The following is a 15,891-nucleotide window of genomic DNA, read 5'->3' as shown; positions in this document are numbered from 1 at the left end:
CCTATGATATGTTTTTATTTGCCTTTACCAACATGTTCTGCTATGTAATGACCATATATGCGTAAATTGCTTCTGAGGCTTGACCACTCCCTAGCAGCTAATTATTTTAAAAATCCAAATTCATTTAAGATTGAATCTTTACAATTATAATTGATCAACTCTGCTGAACATAGAGACATAATGTTTAATGCATTTGGGGGATTTATTTTAGAGTGAATTAAGGAAGAAGCTTGTAGTTTATCAATATGTTAACCACACATGATGAACTATTGTACTAAATACTAAATGTGTTCAATTTTTTAACAATAACATGTACAAATGTTTTACTTGAAAGAGGCACAGTTGAGTTAGTCTAATTGGTCTTTAATCTCGTTTTAAAAAGTCAGCATGATACACTTCTCTGTGTGTTTTTAGTTCTGTTTTTCTGCTCTGATGCTTTGCGTGACAGCAACTCATTTTACATCATTGAGTTTGATTATAAACTCCATCATTTAGTAAAATGGTTCCTCATGCGTGCTGAACATTGCTTGTGGTGTCCCCCAGGGGTCAGTGTTGGGTCCTAAATTGTTTATACTGTACAGGTATCCTCAAAGTCCGGACTCCGGTCCGGATCCGGACCGAACCACCACTGTCTCTGGACTCTGAGCAAATTATACTTTTCATATGTATTATCCATCTGTATTATATGTGAGACATCGCCACAACGCATTCGCAACGAGTCAAAATTCTCCGCTATGTCCACTGCAAACAGCGCTCTGCATGTCCGACTGTTCCACTGTCTGTGTGTGTGTCAAGTGTCAACGCTTTGGTCCAATCACATTCAGTATCCCGTCAGCGTTTTTTCCCCCCACCAACAGTCTGCGAATCAGAGGCACAGGAGGGCGGGTCTTCGCGGAATGGAAATGCGTGCATCGTCTTTCAACCTGTCTGAGTCAGCGCGGGAGTTATAATAACAAATAAATAAAGTCAGAGCGAGAGTTGACAGCGCATCTAGTTGCATGTAGCTAGTAGTTTCAGCTGTAGCCTAGTGTAGCTAGTAAAGCTAGAAAAATGGCATGTTCAAAGATGACCAATAAAAGAAAAGTCGACAAAATTCAAAGATGAGTAGACTGAAAAATATGTGTTCATCTTCCCTCCAGCGAGCACCAAACCAATGTGCCTAATATGCCAAGAAACGGTAGCTCTTGTGAAGAGTGGCAATTTGAAACGGCACTATGAAACGAAACACAACTATTTTGAAGTGACCTTCCCTCAAAATTCAACGGTAAGAACCACAAAAATAAATGGGATGAAATCCTCATATCAAGATGCAAGCAGGATCCTTGTAACATCTATGTCACAACGAGAAAAGGCAACTGAGTGCTCACTCAGAGTGGCATGGGTGTTGGCTAAACACAAGAAGCCATTCTCTGATGCAGAAATAATTAAAGAATGCATGACTGAAGTGATGGAGACAATGTTTGAAGGCAAACAAAAAGAGGAAATGACAGCTAAAATCAAGCAAATCCCCCTCTCAGATTCCACAGCAACCAGAAGAACGGAAATACTGGCTGGTGATTTGATTCATCAGCTTTGTGATGGAATCAAAAATTCGAAAACCAGTCAGTATCTGGTGTGACCACCATTTGCCTCACGCAGTGCAACACATCTCCTTCGCATAGAGTTGATCAGGTTGTTGATTGTGGCCTGTGGAATGTTGGTCCACTTCTCTTCAATGGCTGTGCGAAGTTGCTGGATATTGGCGGGAACTGGAACACGCTGTCATATACGCCGATCCAGTAAATCGTAAAAATGTAGGCGGAGCTTAGGGTTCCAATAGGATTATTTGTAGAGCAGGTCCACCCGGATATGTGTGCAACATTTCAGGTCCTTCGGAGTTGCGGGGCGACTTTGTCCATTTATTCTGAAATGGGATTTTGATAGGTGGCGCTAGTGAGCAGGTTGGAATATTTAACCTATTGACTCCAGAATGTAACATTTTTCACCGGTACTGGCGTCCGTGCAAAACTATACAACTTTTGAAGCATCTTAAAGCTCTCAAAAACAGGTCGAAAGCGCAGAAAAATAATAATAATAATTCCTCCAATAACAATAGGTTCCTCGTCCTAGCGCTGGGTCCTAGCGCTCCGTGCTCGGGCCCTAATAATATCAATAATAATGCATAAAATGATAATTATTGCAGATTACAAATTATAAATAAATCATTTAGGGACAAGGGGGTGAGATTAAATAACTTATACTTCTTCTCACTCCTTTTCGAACATTAGATGTGGCACTGTTTATGTTGTTAATGCTGTTGTTGTTGTTGTAAATTTCATTTTTTGTTTTGTCATTTTTTTGTTTTGATTTGTTTTACATGACTATGCACTGCAACAATTGTTTTTGTAATTTTACTTGTTCGAAATAAAAATGTATCAATCAATCTATCAATCAATCAATCAACATAATGGGAGTGAAACTGCATATCTGATTAAACAGTATGTGTTTATCTTCCAGAGGAAATCACAGAAGAAGCTGACTATGTGAATGTACCAAAAGGCCCTGCGGATAAAAAGGCAACGCATCCAGGTGAGCTGTGAACACAAGTAAACATGAGATTTATTTAACAGTCATATTATTTAAATAAAATAGGGATGAAGGCTACACACGTGAATATGAAATCAGCTCTTTTTATTTTATATTAACTGTTAATTCATGTACAGTTACCATACTCATACTCATTATAGTTTTCTTAAAATTGTTTCCTATCTGTTTTATTTTCATTCTCTTAAGACCCACGGACCCGGTTCCGGGGCCGAAATCGCGTCATTTGCAGGAAACAACGTCTAAGGAACCTTAATATTTAATAAACTATGAATATTTTATATCCATATAACGGGAAAAAACTCATTCTCATCTTTTTCATTTTTTTTTTTCAAAAAAAACCCACCATGCTAACAGTGAGCCTCTGAATTAGCCCCGAGCGAAAAATGCTAACCTATTACGGCACCGAAAATCACTCCTAGCTCCCTTATTACTTATCCTAGCTGCACATCCAACACATCGTTTATGATCGTAAAGACACAGAATCTAACGGTGCCCACCTCAACAGTGAAAGATACAAACTCACAACGTTATCAACAAAAACGTACATCAAAACAAGTGGCGCTAGGTAGCCCACAACGCTAACATGGCTTACCTTCGTCTTTGTCTGGTCTAAACTGGTCTTCAATGGCATTCAAACGATAACAACGATGATGTAGTTAATCCATAGGCTAATATCCAATGTGGCTGTGTCCCCTTTGAAATGTTCTGATAATCTTTAAGCAATAAAACTGCAATTCCCTTTTAAAAAAGTAGAGCAGGCCATTCCTAGGCTCTGTAGCTTCATTGAATGCGCGAAGACGCCAGCTTTTTTTTTTAACATGAGTGTGTGCGGGACGATTTCCCTTCGATTCTATTGGCTCTAACGGTCAGAAAGAGATGTCACATGTCAAAATCGAAGAAGGGGGGCCAGAGATATGGAAAATCCACCCAAATGGCCCCAGAAGAGGTTTCTTTTGATAAATCTGTCTAAAAAGGTCAAATATCACTTGTTTTGCATCAATCTTGATTCAGGGTACTTATTATATGTTGTACTTTGGATTCCTAAAGCTTTTAGTCTACCATCCCATCATCCAAGGTTAGTTTTCACTATAAGTAAAACATATTTTTTGGACGGACACTATAATTAATTTACAGTTTTTTACCATGTTCAATCTGAATTTTCTTTAAAATAAAAAACATCTATATTGATTCTGAGTTTTCTACATCCAACTCACAAGTTTATCATTACTTTGAGAAAAAAGATTATTAATTTAACCTTTTTAGAAGGGAAGATATGGTCATTTGTTCTGGGAATGTCATTTTCGAGCCTGAAACCTGAAAAACAGGCTTGGGGCTTAAGAGGTTGTTAATGTATGTACCGCAACACCAAGTCGAATTCCTCGTATGTGTCAACCTACCTGGTAATAAACCAGTTTCTGATTCTGATAAACTTCATAGAAACTTAACACATGACGGCTATATCTTTCAGAGGACACCAAAAAAGAAGCTGCACCAGAAGGCACCGTGGATACAAAGGCATCCCCTCCAGGTGCATGATCAATATATTTCACTATACTGTTAACATGTTTAAAACAAACATACAGGTAAAACAGTGAGATAGTGACTATGGTTACAATTGCTAAGCTATTTTCGTGGTGTGTTTATAATGTATTAAACACATTAGCTTAGCCTGTTAAATTATGTTAGGCCATAAGACTACTAAACTCCTGAGCTTGCACTAGTGTTTTAAGTATTTTATATGGTTATTTATTGCATGTGTTAACCAACCTGCGACCACAGTTTTTAGACTAAACTGTATCTGTGTATATGACTTTAAAACCTTTGAAACCTTTCGAAACCTTTGTAAAGGTTTTTTAACAGAATACTTATTTTTCAGGCCTCAGGTTTTTTCTTCCAATAGCAGTGTGTTGGCTCATACTGTTAGCCATCATGGGTCTTCGTATCTACTGTGAGTATCTTCTGTGTGAATGTTAGTTCAACAGTTTGTATTAAATGTGACCTGAAGCTCTGTAACTCTGTCTGTCGATCCAACATCTCCCCTCTCGTTTGATGCCACAATTTAGCAATAGGAAGCTGACATGTGGCGTGAAAGTGAAGCGTGTGTGAAGGTGTTTGCTTGTTTTGCCAATCGGTCAAAAAGCCGCAGTTTAAAATGTCACAGTTGTTCCTGTTCCGTAAGCTCCGTGACTTATCCTTCTTGATGTTCAAATTGGCTCTGTGCAAAGAAGTATTTCAGTGTTTTATATTTCAGGTACTGTAGACTACCAGAACGTCCCATAGTATAGAATATAATTTTGCACTTAACGAGGCAGTCGTTCACATGTTCATATGAACACTTGACTATTGATTCAAGAGAGATTCAAACATGTGAACCCGTTCTTCAATGTCTATTAAGAACAATTAAACAGAAGCTTCACAGCCCAACACCTTCCTCTGTCTCTGTAGTTACCTCTGAACTTTCAGAAGACAACGCCAAGCAGAGTGCAGAAATCCTGAAGCTGACATCAAGAAACCAGGAGCTGGAGACACGGGAGAATCTCACGGTCAGCTGTGACAACCTGATACAAGCCTACACTGTCTCAGAAAGCAACGTGAAAGACCTGAATGCAGAAATCAAGACGCTGACATCACAGAAAGATGGCTTGACAACGCAAATACAAGAAATGGAGACGAACTGGAATGAGCTCAACGTCAGTCGAGCTCAGTGGAGCATCAATGAGTACTGCAAAGAGGGTGAAGGTATGTTCAGGAACCATTCACTAGGAGGAATAAGCTTGACAATATATATTATAAAACAATATGCAAATCACGTTACTAAATGTGACCCTGTCTTCCTGCAGTAATGTCAGAACTCTGTGTGGTGAAAACAGAGGAAAGGCATTCACTGAATCATTGCACAGAGATATAGGGTGACCGCTGTAGGAACAGATCATATTCTTAGTGCTTGCAATATGAGAACTGCCATGGCAGTATACTACCACACGAGCATATGGGTATCGCGCATTACACAGAGGGCAATCACAGCAGCAGCATTTGCTTTAGCTAAACATTATAATAAAGTAAGAAACTCCATGTGTTACAACACCACACATGTATTTGTTTTATTAACCTCCAAAATACAAGTAAATATTAGAAGTTTTAACTTGTGGTTAATCGTGATTAGTCGTTTTAGTGAATATCGTGATTAAAACTTTTTATCGATTGCATCACTAGTTTAAATGTCATTATATAATGTGTTTGTTTTGCATTATGGTTTACTCCTTTAATTATTTTTTAACAGTACTTTAAAGTGCCTTGTTGTTGAAATGAGCTTAATTTTATAATAAAATGTATCATTTATAATATTGATGGTTATTGTATTCATGTTTCTGTGTTCTTAATTTTAACTTTTGTTCTTTCTTGTGAAGCGCGTTGTGAAATTCTATCTGAAAGGTGCTATAATAAATTAACATATTATTATTATTATTATTATATGCGTGAGTTGCTTCTGAGGCTTGACCACTCCCTCGCAGCAAATTATTTTAAATATCCAAATTCATATAAGATTGAATCTTTAAAATTATAATTGATCAACTCTGCTGAACATAGAGACATCATGTTTAATATATTTGGGGGATTTCTTTTAGAGTGAATTAAGGAAGAAGCTTGTAGTTTATCAATATGTTAACCACACATGATTAACTATTGTACTAAATACAACATTTTCAACAATAACATTTACAAATGTTTTATTTATAGGAAGCAGATTTCAGTTTGTCTAATTGGTCTTTAATCTCGTTTTAAAAAGTCAGCATGATACACTTCTCTGTGTTTTTAGTTCTGCTTTCCTGCTCTGTTCTTTGCGTGACAGCAACTCATTTTACATCGTTGTGTTTGATTATGAACTCCCTCATTTAGTAAAACGGTTCCTCATGCCTGCTGAACATAATGGGAGGGAAGCTGACTATGTGAATGCACCAAAAGGCCCTGAGGATGAAATAGCAATTCTTCCAGGTGAGCTGTGAACACAAGTAAACGTGAGATTTATTTAACAGTCTTATTATTTAAAACTAAAATAGGGATTAAGGTTAAAAACGTGAATATTAAATCAGATCTTTTTATTTTATATTAACTGTTAATTCATGTTGTTCAGTTACATTACTAAGGCCAGAGGTGTCTATTATTCACTGTATTTTCCACCAATCGCAGTGTGTTTGCTGATAGCCATTATTAAATAAATCTTTGTCCAATGGTTTTTAAAGTTTGATCATATTGGTAGTTACAGATAGGTAGATTGGTAATAATGATCACAATTAAAAAGCAGTCATGTGGATAATGGGTTGGTCTCAGTTGTTTCAGTGAAACAGTGTCGACCATGTGAGAAGAACTGGATACTCTACGGGCCGAGCTGCTACTCGGTTAAACACCCTTACGCTACAGATCTGTTAACCTGGGAAGAAGCTCGAGAACACTGCAGAGCGGTTAATGCAGATCTGGCTGCTGCACATAGTCTAATTGAAAAGGTACAATTATGAAATTAGGAAGTATTTTCTGTAGGTCGGGACACACTTTGAGTCTGAACGTTTTAGTTTCTCCCTCTCCATTACCATGAACATTTTGCACAACAGCTAATGAACACAACTGTAATTTATATACTATCGTATATTTGTGTTTCTGCTACTGTAATATATGGTTATTTTATAGAACGGTCTAACTTAACTAGGAGTATTATGTTTGGTTAATGTCCTTTCTACTGTAGATACTTGCTGCTGTTTATTGTTTTTATTTTTCATTTAATTTTATGATGTTTATACTTTCCCCCCTCACCTTTAAAGACTTTAAGATCGCCTGAAAACATTGCTGCTTTGACAAAATCATTTCCCAACTTCGGCTAAATCTATTTTATAACATGTTGATTTGAGTATTATGTTTAAATACCTGATGACTTTCTATCTGTTTTCAGATCATGATCAATATATATAGGCCAGTTAGTTCAGCAACTAATGGATACTGGATTGGCCTGAGAGTTGAAAAGGGGAAATGGAAGTGGACAAATGGAAGTGATCTGACTGAGAGGTAAGAGACACGTTGCTAAACATTTTGAACCATACAAATCTATCAGCCTTTATCTACACTTCCTTTTTTTCCTCAGCTCCTGGGTAGACCCACCTACTGAGGGTCACTGTGTAATCTCTGTCCGGAACAGCAAACCATGGTCATCAGTGAGCTGTGAAGAGAAACAACAATGGATCTGCCAAAAGAAAGCTCTATCTGTTTAAACACTGCAGTCATACTCTTACATCTGCTTTTCTTTAACTTTTTCAGAGATGCAGTAACCTAATTTATCATATCGGTATATAGTGATCATTTGATATAAAAGGACCAACACATTTTTAAATGCTGCTTTATGTTAGCCAATAGGAGTTGCTACATCTTTGGTTTTAACAGAACTTGCTCAGAGCTGTTTTGTTAAGCATTTGTATTGTGATGTTAAACATTTTAATATGTAGAGATGAGAGTTATGTGTGTGATGTATCTAGAAGCTAATTCATGTTTGAGTCTATGATGTTAAGACCGTCATGACAGTTTCATCCCACAGGCAATAAGACTGTTAAACACCTGAACTTTTGAAACACTAATATTCATATGGCTGCTACTTAGAAATAATGTATCTATTTATCTAATATATCATACTCCAATAACTTGTATAAAGACTCTTATCACACTTTTTCACTTCTTTAAACTATTTCTTTTATAAAAATCCAACATTTTGATTTTTTTAAACAAAACAATTTTCATGTTTACATTTGCCTGGAAAGGAGGGAGTGAAACAATTGAGTGAAGAGGGGAGAAGATGCTGAGAGGGTTCCACTGGGAGAGAAAAAAAGAGGGCCAGCTGACCATCTTCGTAACTTCAGTTTCCAAAGAAACCTTACAAAAAGTCAACAATGAAAGAAGGGCAGACAGGGACTACCCTTTTCTTTAGGGTGCGGGTTTTTCTATTTACTTGCACTATATTTGTCTGTTTATCTTTATTTGTATCTATAGGCTATACATTTACAAGGATATGTATTTATACTCAGAGTTGGTAGAAGTACTCTTACTACTGCTTTGCTTAACGATACATTTTGGTTAATATTTTTGCATTATAAAGTATTGCACAACATTGGCTTTATAAATAAAGGCTGTACCCAAGTCCGACAGATCAACATTCCCCAAAGCTCTGATTATTTTATTGTTTTTAATGCTGTTTCTACTTCTACTAAGCAATAACTTGTTTAACTGATCTGCAGGAACATTGGCGCTTTTCTTTGTCATTGAACATACACTCATCATCAGCGTGTTGTGTGTGTGTGTGTGTGTGTGTGTGTGTGTGTGTGTGTGTGTGTGTGTGTGTGTGTGTGTGTGTGTGTGTGTGTGTGTGTGTGTGTGTGTGTGTGTGTGTGTGTGTGTGTGTGTGTGTGTGTGTGTGTGTGTGTGTGTGTGTGTGTGTGTGTGTGTGTGTGTGTGTGTGTGTGTGGGCGGGCCGACATGGAGGAAGCATCCTTTAATGTATTGTGCTGGTTTTCCCAAATAAAGCAAGATTATCAATCAAGAAGACGTTCATTAATTTGTTTGAGACTTTCCTATACTGTACATACCTGCAGGCACCATTAGTGGGAAATACAGACAAGCATGCATACAAATAATTAAAAGATGAGTCAAGTTATATTCTATATTTCTCTTATTCTTAACAAATCATATGATCAGACCCAAACGACAATGAAAGTCTATCTAATGTCAATATATTAACAAATGTCATGTGTCTTTCATGTTACTGAGCCTCTGTGAAGTTCTGAGTTTATCCCACTCTCTACCCACCAGCGCTTGCTATTTCACAAAATGTGTGGCCTGAAGACTTCCCCATTTCACTCCTCTCTTAGTAATGTTGACCTCAAACTACAGTGACAAGCAGTTTCAGGCAATGTGAAATATAAATGGGTCTGAGAATTGGAGAAGTCAGAAAACTTTGAGACGGACTGAGACACTTTTAGTTTGAGTCTAAAGACCGGAAAACTTAAAGTGAGACTGATAGGAAAAAGCTTACAAAAGAGGCAAATAAACAAAAAACGAAATTGCAATATAACCTTGATTATAAAAGAAGCTAATTTCTCATTTTGCAGTTACATTAATTCATGAGAGTGATCCAAACCAGTTAAAAGAAAACTCAACTCTACGGGCAATCAACACAAAACTCAGCTTAGAAAATGCAAACTTGACGAGGGACAACAAGAATCTAACGAACCAGTTGGGCAACCTGACACAAGTCTATAATGTCTTAGAAAGCAACGTCACAAACCTGTTTGCAGGAGTCCAGGAGCTGAAAACACAAAACCAGGAGCTGGACACCAAGAATAACTAATTTGCTGAAACCTGAAGAGAAACGGAGAATAAAAAGCTTCCAAAAGAGGCACATGACCAAAAGACTAAATTGAATTATCAGTGTGATTAAGAAGCTATGTTTTTTATTTTGCAGTTGCTACACTAAGCCATGAGAGTGAGCAGAACCAGGTAAACGGAAACTCAACTCTACTGGCAACCAACACAAAACTCAAAAATGCAAACATGAAGAGGGACATCCAGAATCTGACGGACAAAATGGGCAACCTGACACAAGCGTATAATGTCTCAGAAACACAAAAACAGAAGCTGGAGACCCAGAAAAACATCCTAACAGAGAAAATACAAAGCATGGAGACAAACTGGAATGAGCTCAACGTCAGTCGAGCTCAGTGGAGCATCGATTCCTACTGCAGACAACCTGACAGTAAGTTCTGAACCCATTAATAAGGTACGATATTAATAATAACACTAATATCACAATGCAGTGATGTTGATTATTGTTTGCACTCTGTTGTTTCAGAGACAAACTGTCAAGCGTGTCAGTTTGGCTGGGGACTCTCTCCGCCCAGCTGCTATGCGATCAATGACCCTCCTTCTCCTGGTTGGAAAACCTGGGAAGAAGCTCGAGAAGACTGCAAAGGATGGATTTCAGATTTGGCTGTTGCACATACTTATAAGGTGGAAATACCTGATATCTGTTTATCTGTTGTCAGAACGTCATCATCGATAAATACAGCCCGAATAAAGCAGGATCTAACGGATACTGGATTGGTCTGAGAGTTGAAGATGGGAAATGGAAGTGGGCAGATTGAAGTGATCTGACTGATAGGTAAGAGACACGTTACTAAACACTTTGAATAATAACATCTATCAGCCTTTATCTAAACATCATGTTCTCTCCTCAGCTCCTGGATTGCAGGATCAACTATGTGCAATATGTGCTATATGTGCAATATATATATATGCCGTTAATAACTGTGTAATATGTACCTGGCTGCTAAATCCTAAGAACTGTTACAGGATGTGTATTTTGAAAATTATGTAATTTTTTTATTATATTTTTTATTATATCATAACTTAGTACTTTTTTAATGCATGTAACATTAAGCTTTCTGTGGCTCTTTTTCCTGCTTTAACTACGTACATTTCCCCTCCGTGGGACTAATAAAGGTATTCTGATTCTGATTAGTGTAAGGATTATGGACCATTTTATTGTATTGCTTCTAATGGCCTCACACTCTTTCAATAACTGTTGCGATGTATTTACTATGTAGTTGTACAGCTTACATATAACTGCTATCTATCTGTATTTTCATCTTTAAGCAATGTCTTGTTTAACTCTGTTGTCACCAGTGAATAAATGTGCTGCCACACATTGTTGTTTTGTGTTTTCCTTGAATACATCAGTGCTTTAATCAAGTCTGCAGAAACAATTTAATTCATGGTGCAACCATTTTGATGAAAATAAGATAGAAGGAGATCAGGCCTCAATATTCAGTCACTCTGTCAACATCAGCACCAGCAGAGTTTCAGAGAGGGACAGGAACTCTTCTATAAATAGTCCTCGTGTCCCTTTGTCCTGTGCCAGTTCGTCTTGTTTCATACAATGTCAAGAGAGCCAGAGCTTCCAAGCTAACATCTTCAGTTTCAAGAGACACGTTCAGTAAGTCTTTGTTTTTTGCCAAAATTAATAAAGTTTATTTTTGTACTTTTGTGTGGAGTCGTGCAGATGAGTCCAAGTCTCCGTGTCACTTCCCTGACATGTTTATTAATCACTTCAATGTTGCAGCTGAAACTGAAGGATTGAGTCGTTTTTAAAGTATATACTGTTAGATATCTTGTGAGTTTCTTCCTCACATATAACAATATAACATATCTGATAAGTGGAGTGGAAGTATAAAGTAGCAGAAAATTGAAAATACTCAGAAATGTTGCTACTACTACAAATGCACTTCCTAATTTTACCGAAAGCCAATCAGAGCACACTGGGCTCTTCAGAAGGGCTTTATAAGGAGACAAAGTGTTTATCCTTGTCGTTTTCTTTCATATTGCTCGTCGAAGTTATCAGTACGTTAATCAAGCCAAATAAGGTCAAAACGATTTGATAGGTTCCAACGTGACCCTGACAGTACATGAAAACTTCACACCATAACCTCAGAGCAGAAGTCGACTAAAGAGCGTCACATCAGAGCAGACGCTCTCAGACAGCTTCAGGTCTGCAGCAGGACTTCAGACTCTTGTCCACGATGAACAGAAGAACTCAGCAGGAAATGGGTAATTAAATATATTCCAATTTGTGTGTGAGTGTAAAACATTTTACCGAGACATTGTCTACATTTTTTCCTATTTATACTGTTTTTGATGCGTGACCAGATCTGAGCAACAAAGGGTTTAAAATAACAACATTTATTTCAAATGTGATCTTTAAAATTGTGATTTTCAAACTCTGATAAAAACAGAATTATAAATTCAATGCATTTCTTTCTCTCAGAATAAATTGAGTAAGAAACTGGCGATGTATCAACGTCTTCTTCTGACAAAATTAATTTGATTATTTAAAAAAGTCATATTTTAGTTTTTCTAATAGTTTTCAGTTTCAGCAGAAAGACATTTGTTTGGCATTTTAAAGAAAATGTCAGCGTGAGAACCGAACAATTCTCTGTGTTTGGTTTTTAGTTCTGCTTTAGATTAATATCTGTGACTGGAGATTAACTTTATGCTTTTTCAGCGTGACCAGAACGTTAATTATACATTACAACTTTAAAAATGATCAAATCCATCTTTCAATACAATGCTTCCTCGTGGATGCTCAACACACTGGGAGTAAAGCTGCACTCAAATATAAATAACGTGTTTATCTTTCAGAGGAAATTGAAGAAGAAGAAGCTGACTACGTTAATGTCTCAAGAGGCGCTGTGGATAAAAAGAGAACCCGTCCAGGTGCATTATGAACACAAAACAATCCACATTTTAAAGCTTCTTTGGCTGTTAAATGTTGTTGTTCAGATGCTTTAACTGAATTCTTATTTTCCAGGTCGGTGGTTTCTCTTCTTCACTCGGAATATTCTTCTGATAGCAGTGTGTTGGCTCGTACTGTTAGCCATCGTGGGCCTTCGTATCTACTGTGAGTACAATAATATCAGTTTATTGAAGGTGTTTGTGTCGATTTATTGCTTCGAACATGTGAACCCATTCTCAAATGTCTATTTTAACCATGTAACCACTGAAAGACACACAAAGCCCAACACCTTCCTCTGTCTGTCACCCCTATCTAGTAACCATTAGCCACTAACCAACCAAGGTATCACCTGAATCTCCTCCTAGAGCACTATTCCGTTTTTTTAACCAATCACATCTCAGAGGGGCGTGACCAGCAGCAGCTCATTAGCATTTATAGCTAAAGACACAGAATCAGCTCTTTTGGATCAGGGCTGACCGGATTATGGGGTGCTGCAATGATCTGTTTGGTGTTTCAGACAAACACTTCAGAGACATGTTCTGTATATATCTGAGATCTGTAAGATATTGTTGGAAAATAGGTTAATAGGAGCCCTTTAACATTTTGTCCACTTCAAGTCAATAGAGATAATATCAGAGGGCGAAAAGTTCTTATATGTTTCTCTTTCTAGCTGAATGTTCTACCCAGTCCAACAACGCTTCACCGAACAATTTCACCAAAATGTCAGTTGGTGACATCGAAGCCTTGATTTCAGAGAAAGACCGACTGCTTCAAGAGAAGGGTATGTCTGGTATGGCAATGTCATTCAGTCGTTCTGTCAGTCCACCACTTTAGGCCAAGCTAATATATCTTGATATATATATTGAGTGAAGTTCCATGAGATTTTGTCAGACAATGTAATATTTTTGCTGGAATGTTCTTAACCTGTGAAATATCTAAACATTTAAATCTGTTGAGAAAATGTTTCAAGACTTTCTGACTTCTTTTATTGCAATCATCAATTCTGTCCTGTGTTGTCTTCTTATGCCTTGTTCTCTGCCCCATCTTGCCCTTCTCTGACTTGTCTCTCCCCGTCACATCTTGTCCCGATGTGTCCTGTCCTGTGTTTGTTCCTGAGCAGAACAGAACATCCCATGTTGTCCCAGTGGATGGCAGAGCCACAAGTCCTCCTGTTACCAGCTTTCCTCTAGGGAGAACACCTGGCAGCACGCAAAAGAAGACTGTGAGAGCAAAGGATCTCATTTGGTGGTTTTGAATAATGAGGCAGAAGAGGTATTTGTTATATTTCTTATATAAATCCTGATATTCTGAAATTGTCCTGCAGCCAATTAATGTATGGTTAGCCTCACCAACCAAAGTTGATAGAGTATTTTAAATTCACTTCCTTCCGAACAGAAAGTTGTCCGTGGATTTGGAGGAGATGCCAAACGGTGGATGGGCCTGAGTGGTAACCTGAATAGGCAAACCAACCACTGGTATTTGACAACGGTGGATGCAAGCCCCAGGTGTTATGAGTAAGGCTTTTTACATCTTCATAAACTTGAACGATGATCCTTATTTAAGGCGAAGATCTGACATTGACATATTACATTTTGGGCTTTATTACACATTGACATTTAGCAACTAACTTTGATCGAAACAACTGGTAAATCTTAGCAGCTTCAAAATAAATCAACCAAATCCACCCGAGGTTTTATCCAAACATTATCCTTAAAAATCACCAAATGCTCATTGCATACTGTAAAGATAAAGAAAGGGTACAACTTTGAAAACTCATCAGTCTATTACATGGCTTACACCGACTTACATGTGTATGTCAAACAAACACAGTCAATCCAGAAGTGCCTTGCTTTTCCACCCTAACCAAATCCGCCAATCTGTATTTCGTGTTGTTTCATAGAAACTGGAAGGTTATACCGAATCTTGGGAATAACATTTCCTGTGCATATGTGGACTATGACCCGTCGTCTCTGAAGAAATGGACCATGGTCAGCTGTCAAGAACAACACAAGTGGATGTGTGAGAAGAAGCCTGCATCTATCTGCCGTAAATAAGACTCAACCCATCAAACACATCTGCAATCAGTCTGTCTCTCAATCACAAACAGACACATTTATTTAAAGGGGCCCTCTTGTACTTATTGGGGTTGTCCCTCTCCTGTGTGTGTGTGTGTGTGTGTGTGTGTGTGTGTGTGTGTGTGTGTGTGTGTGTGTGTGTGTGTGTGTGTGTGTGTGTGTGTGTGTGTGTGTGTGTGTGTGTGTGTGTGTGTGTGTGTGTGTGTGTGTGTGTGTGTGTGTGTGTGTGTGTGTGTGCCATTCCCGCACAAGGTTGCAACATTGTTGATAAATTCAAGCACTGACACCTGTCTGTTCTCACATTCCCGCATTATGTCTTGCGGGAACCAATCTTTTTTTTTTTTTTTCACATTCTATCCCAGCTGCAAATATGGGGCGAGACAGAATAAATAAAGCTTCGCCAGTTTGGGTCCTTATCACAACTGATCAAGATAGTCAAAATATTCTCTGCTCAGAGGGCCTTGCAAATGATTTTGGAAGAGAGAGAACCATTTGATGATGATGTAGAGCAGCGGTTTTCAAAGTGTGAGGCGCGCCTCCCCTGGGGGGCGCCAGAGAGCTTCAGGGGAGGCGCAGCGTGAGACACACAAGAATGAGAAAAAGACGAGTAAAGTGACACTTGCCCACTTGTGGCTGTCTGTGGAGACCGAGTTCCCCCACCTCGCCAAAAAGGCTGTAAAAGTCCTCATTCCCTTCACCTCCACCTACCTGTGTGAGTGCAGGTTTTCCGCATTGACTTTGATCAAAAGCAAGTACCGGTAAAGGCTGCAGCCAGAGGATGATCTGCGTTTATTCCTGTGTGCATCAAAGACGCAGACTCATTGTTCCCACTAAAGTAGGGGTGAGTGTAATAAGGAGGCAAAGTTGACGTTCAGTGTGTTACCGGGAGCATATAAGGATTTATCCACC

At 38.2% G+C, this 15,891-nt stretch overlaps 2 protein-coding genes across 2 annotated transcripts in view; both read left to right on the top strand.

The window, feature by feature from the left end:
- Positions 1-14,961, top strand: part of LOC307013503 (uncharacterized protein) — a gene marked incomplete at its 3' end in the record, with an annotated part of 22,704 nt that extends 7,743 nt beyond the window's left edge. Inside the window, exon 9 of the mRNA XM_079640903.1 lies at positions 14,808-14,961. Coding sequence (XP_079497029.1) covers positions 14,808-14,961 — 154 coding nt within the window. The remainder of the gene's footprint in view (positions 1-14,807) is intronic.
- Positions 2,132-8,245, top strand: LOC307012837 (lymphocyte antigen 75-like). The gene is made up of 8 exons (XM_079640033.1): positions 2,132-2,568; positions 4,055-4,114; positions 4,463-4,534; positions 5,032-5,325; positions 6,484-6,579; positions 6,916-7,088; positions 7,529-7,641; positions 7,718-8,245. The coding sequence occupies exons 3-8, from the start codon at positions 4,516-4,518 to the stop codon at positions 7,842-7,844; spliced, it is 822 nt and encodes a 273-aa protein (XP_079496159.1). The 5' UTR covers positions 2,132-2,568; positions 4,055-4,114; positions 4,463-4,515; the 3' UTR covers positions 7,845-8,245.
- Positions 14,962-15,891: the final 930 nt, after the last annotated feature.

This window comes from Notothenia rossii (genome assembly GCF_949606895.1).
Source record: "Notothenia rossii genome assembly, chromosome: 7".
NCBI classification, from domain to species: domain Eukaryota; kingdom Metazoa; phylum Chordata; class Actinopteri; order Perciformes; family Nototheniidae; genus Notothenia; species Notothenia rossii.
The sequence above is the reverse complement of the archived record's forward strand: the minus strand, read 5'-3'. Positions and strand labels throughout refer to the sequence as shown.

Coding starts and splice junctions, on each gene's coding strand:
- LOC307012837 (XM_079640033.1), top strand. Junction 5,326..6,483: donor GTACTGCAAAGAGGGTGAAG/GTATGTTCAGGA, acceptor TCCCTCATTTAG/TAAAACGGTTCCTCATGCCT. Junction 7,089..7,528: donor CACATAGTCTAATTGAAAAG/GTACAATTATGA, acceptor ATCTGTTTTCAG/ATCATGATCAATATATATAG.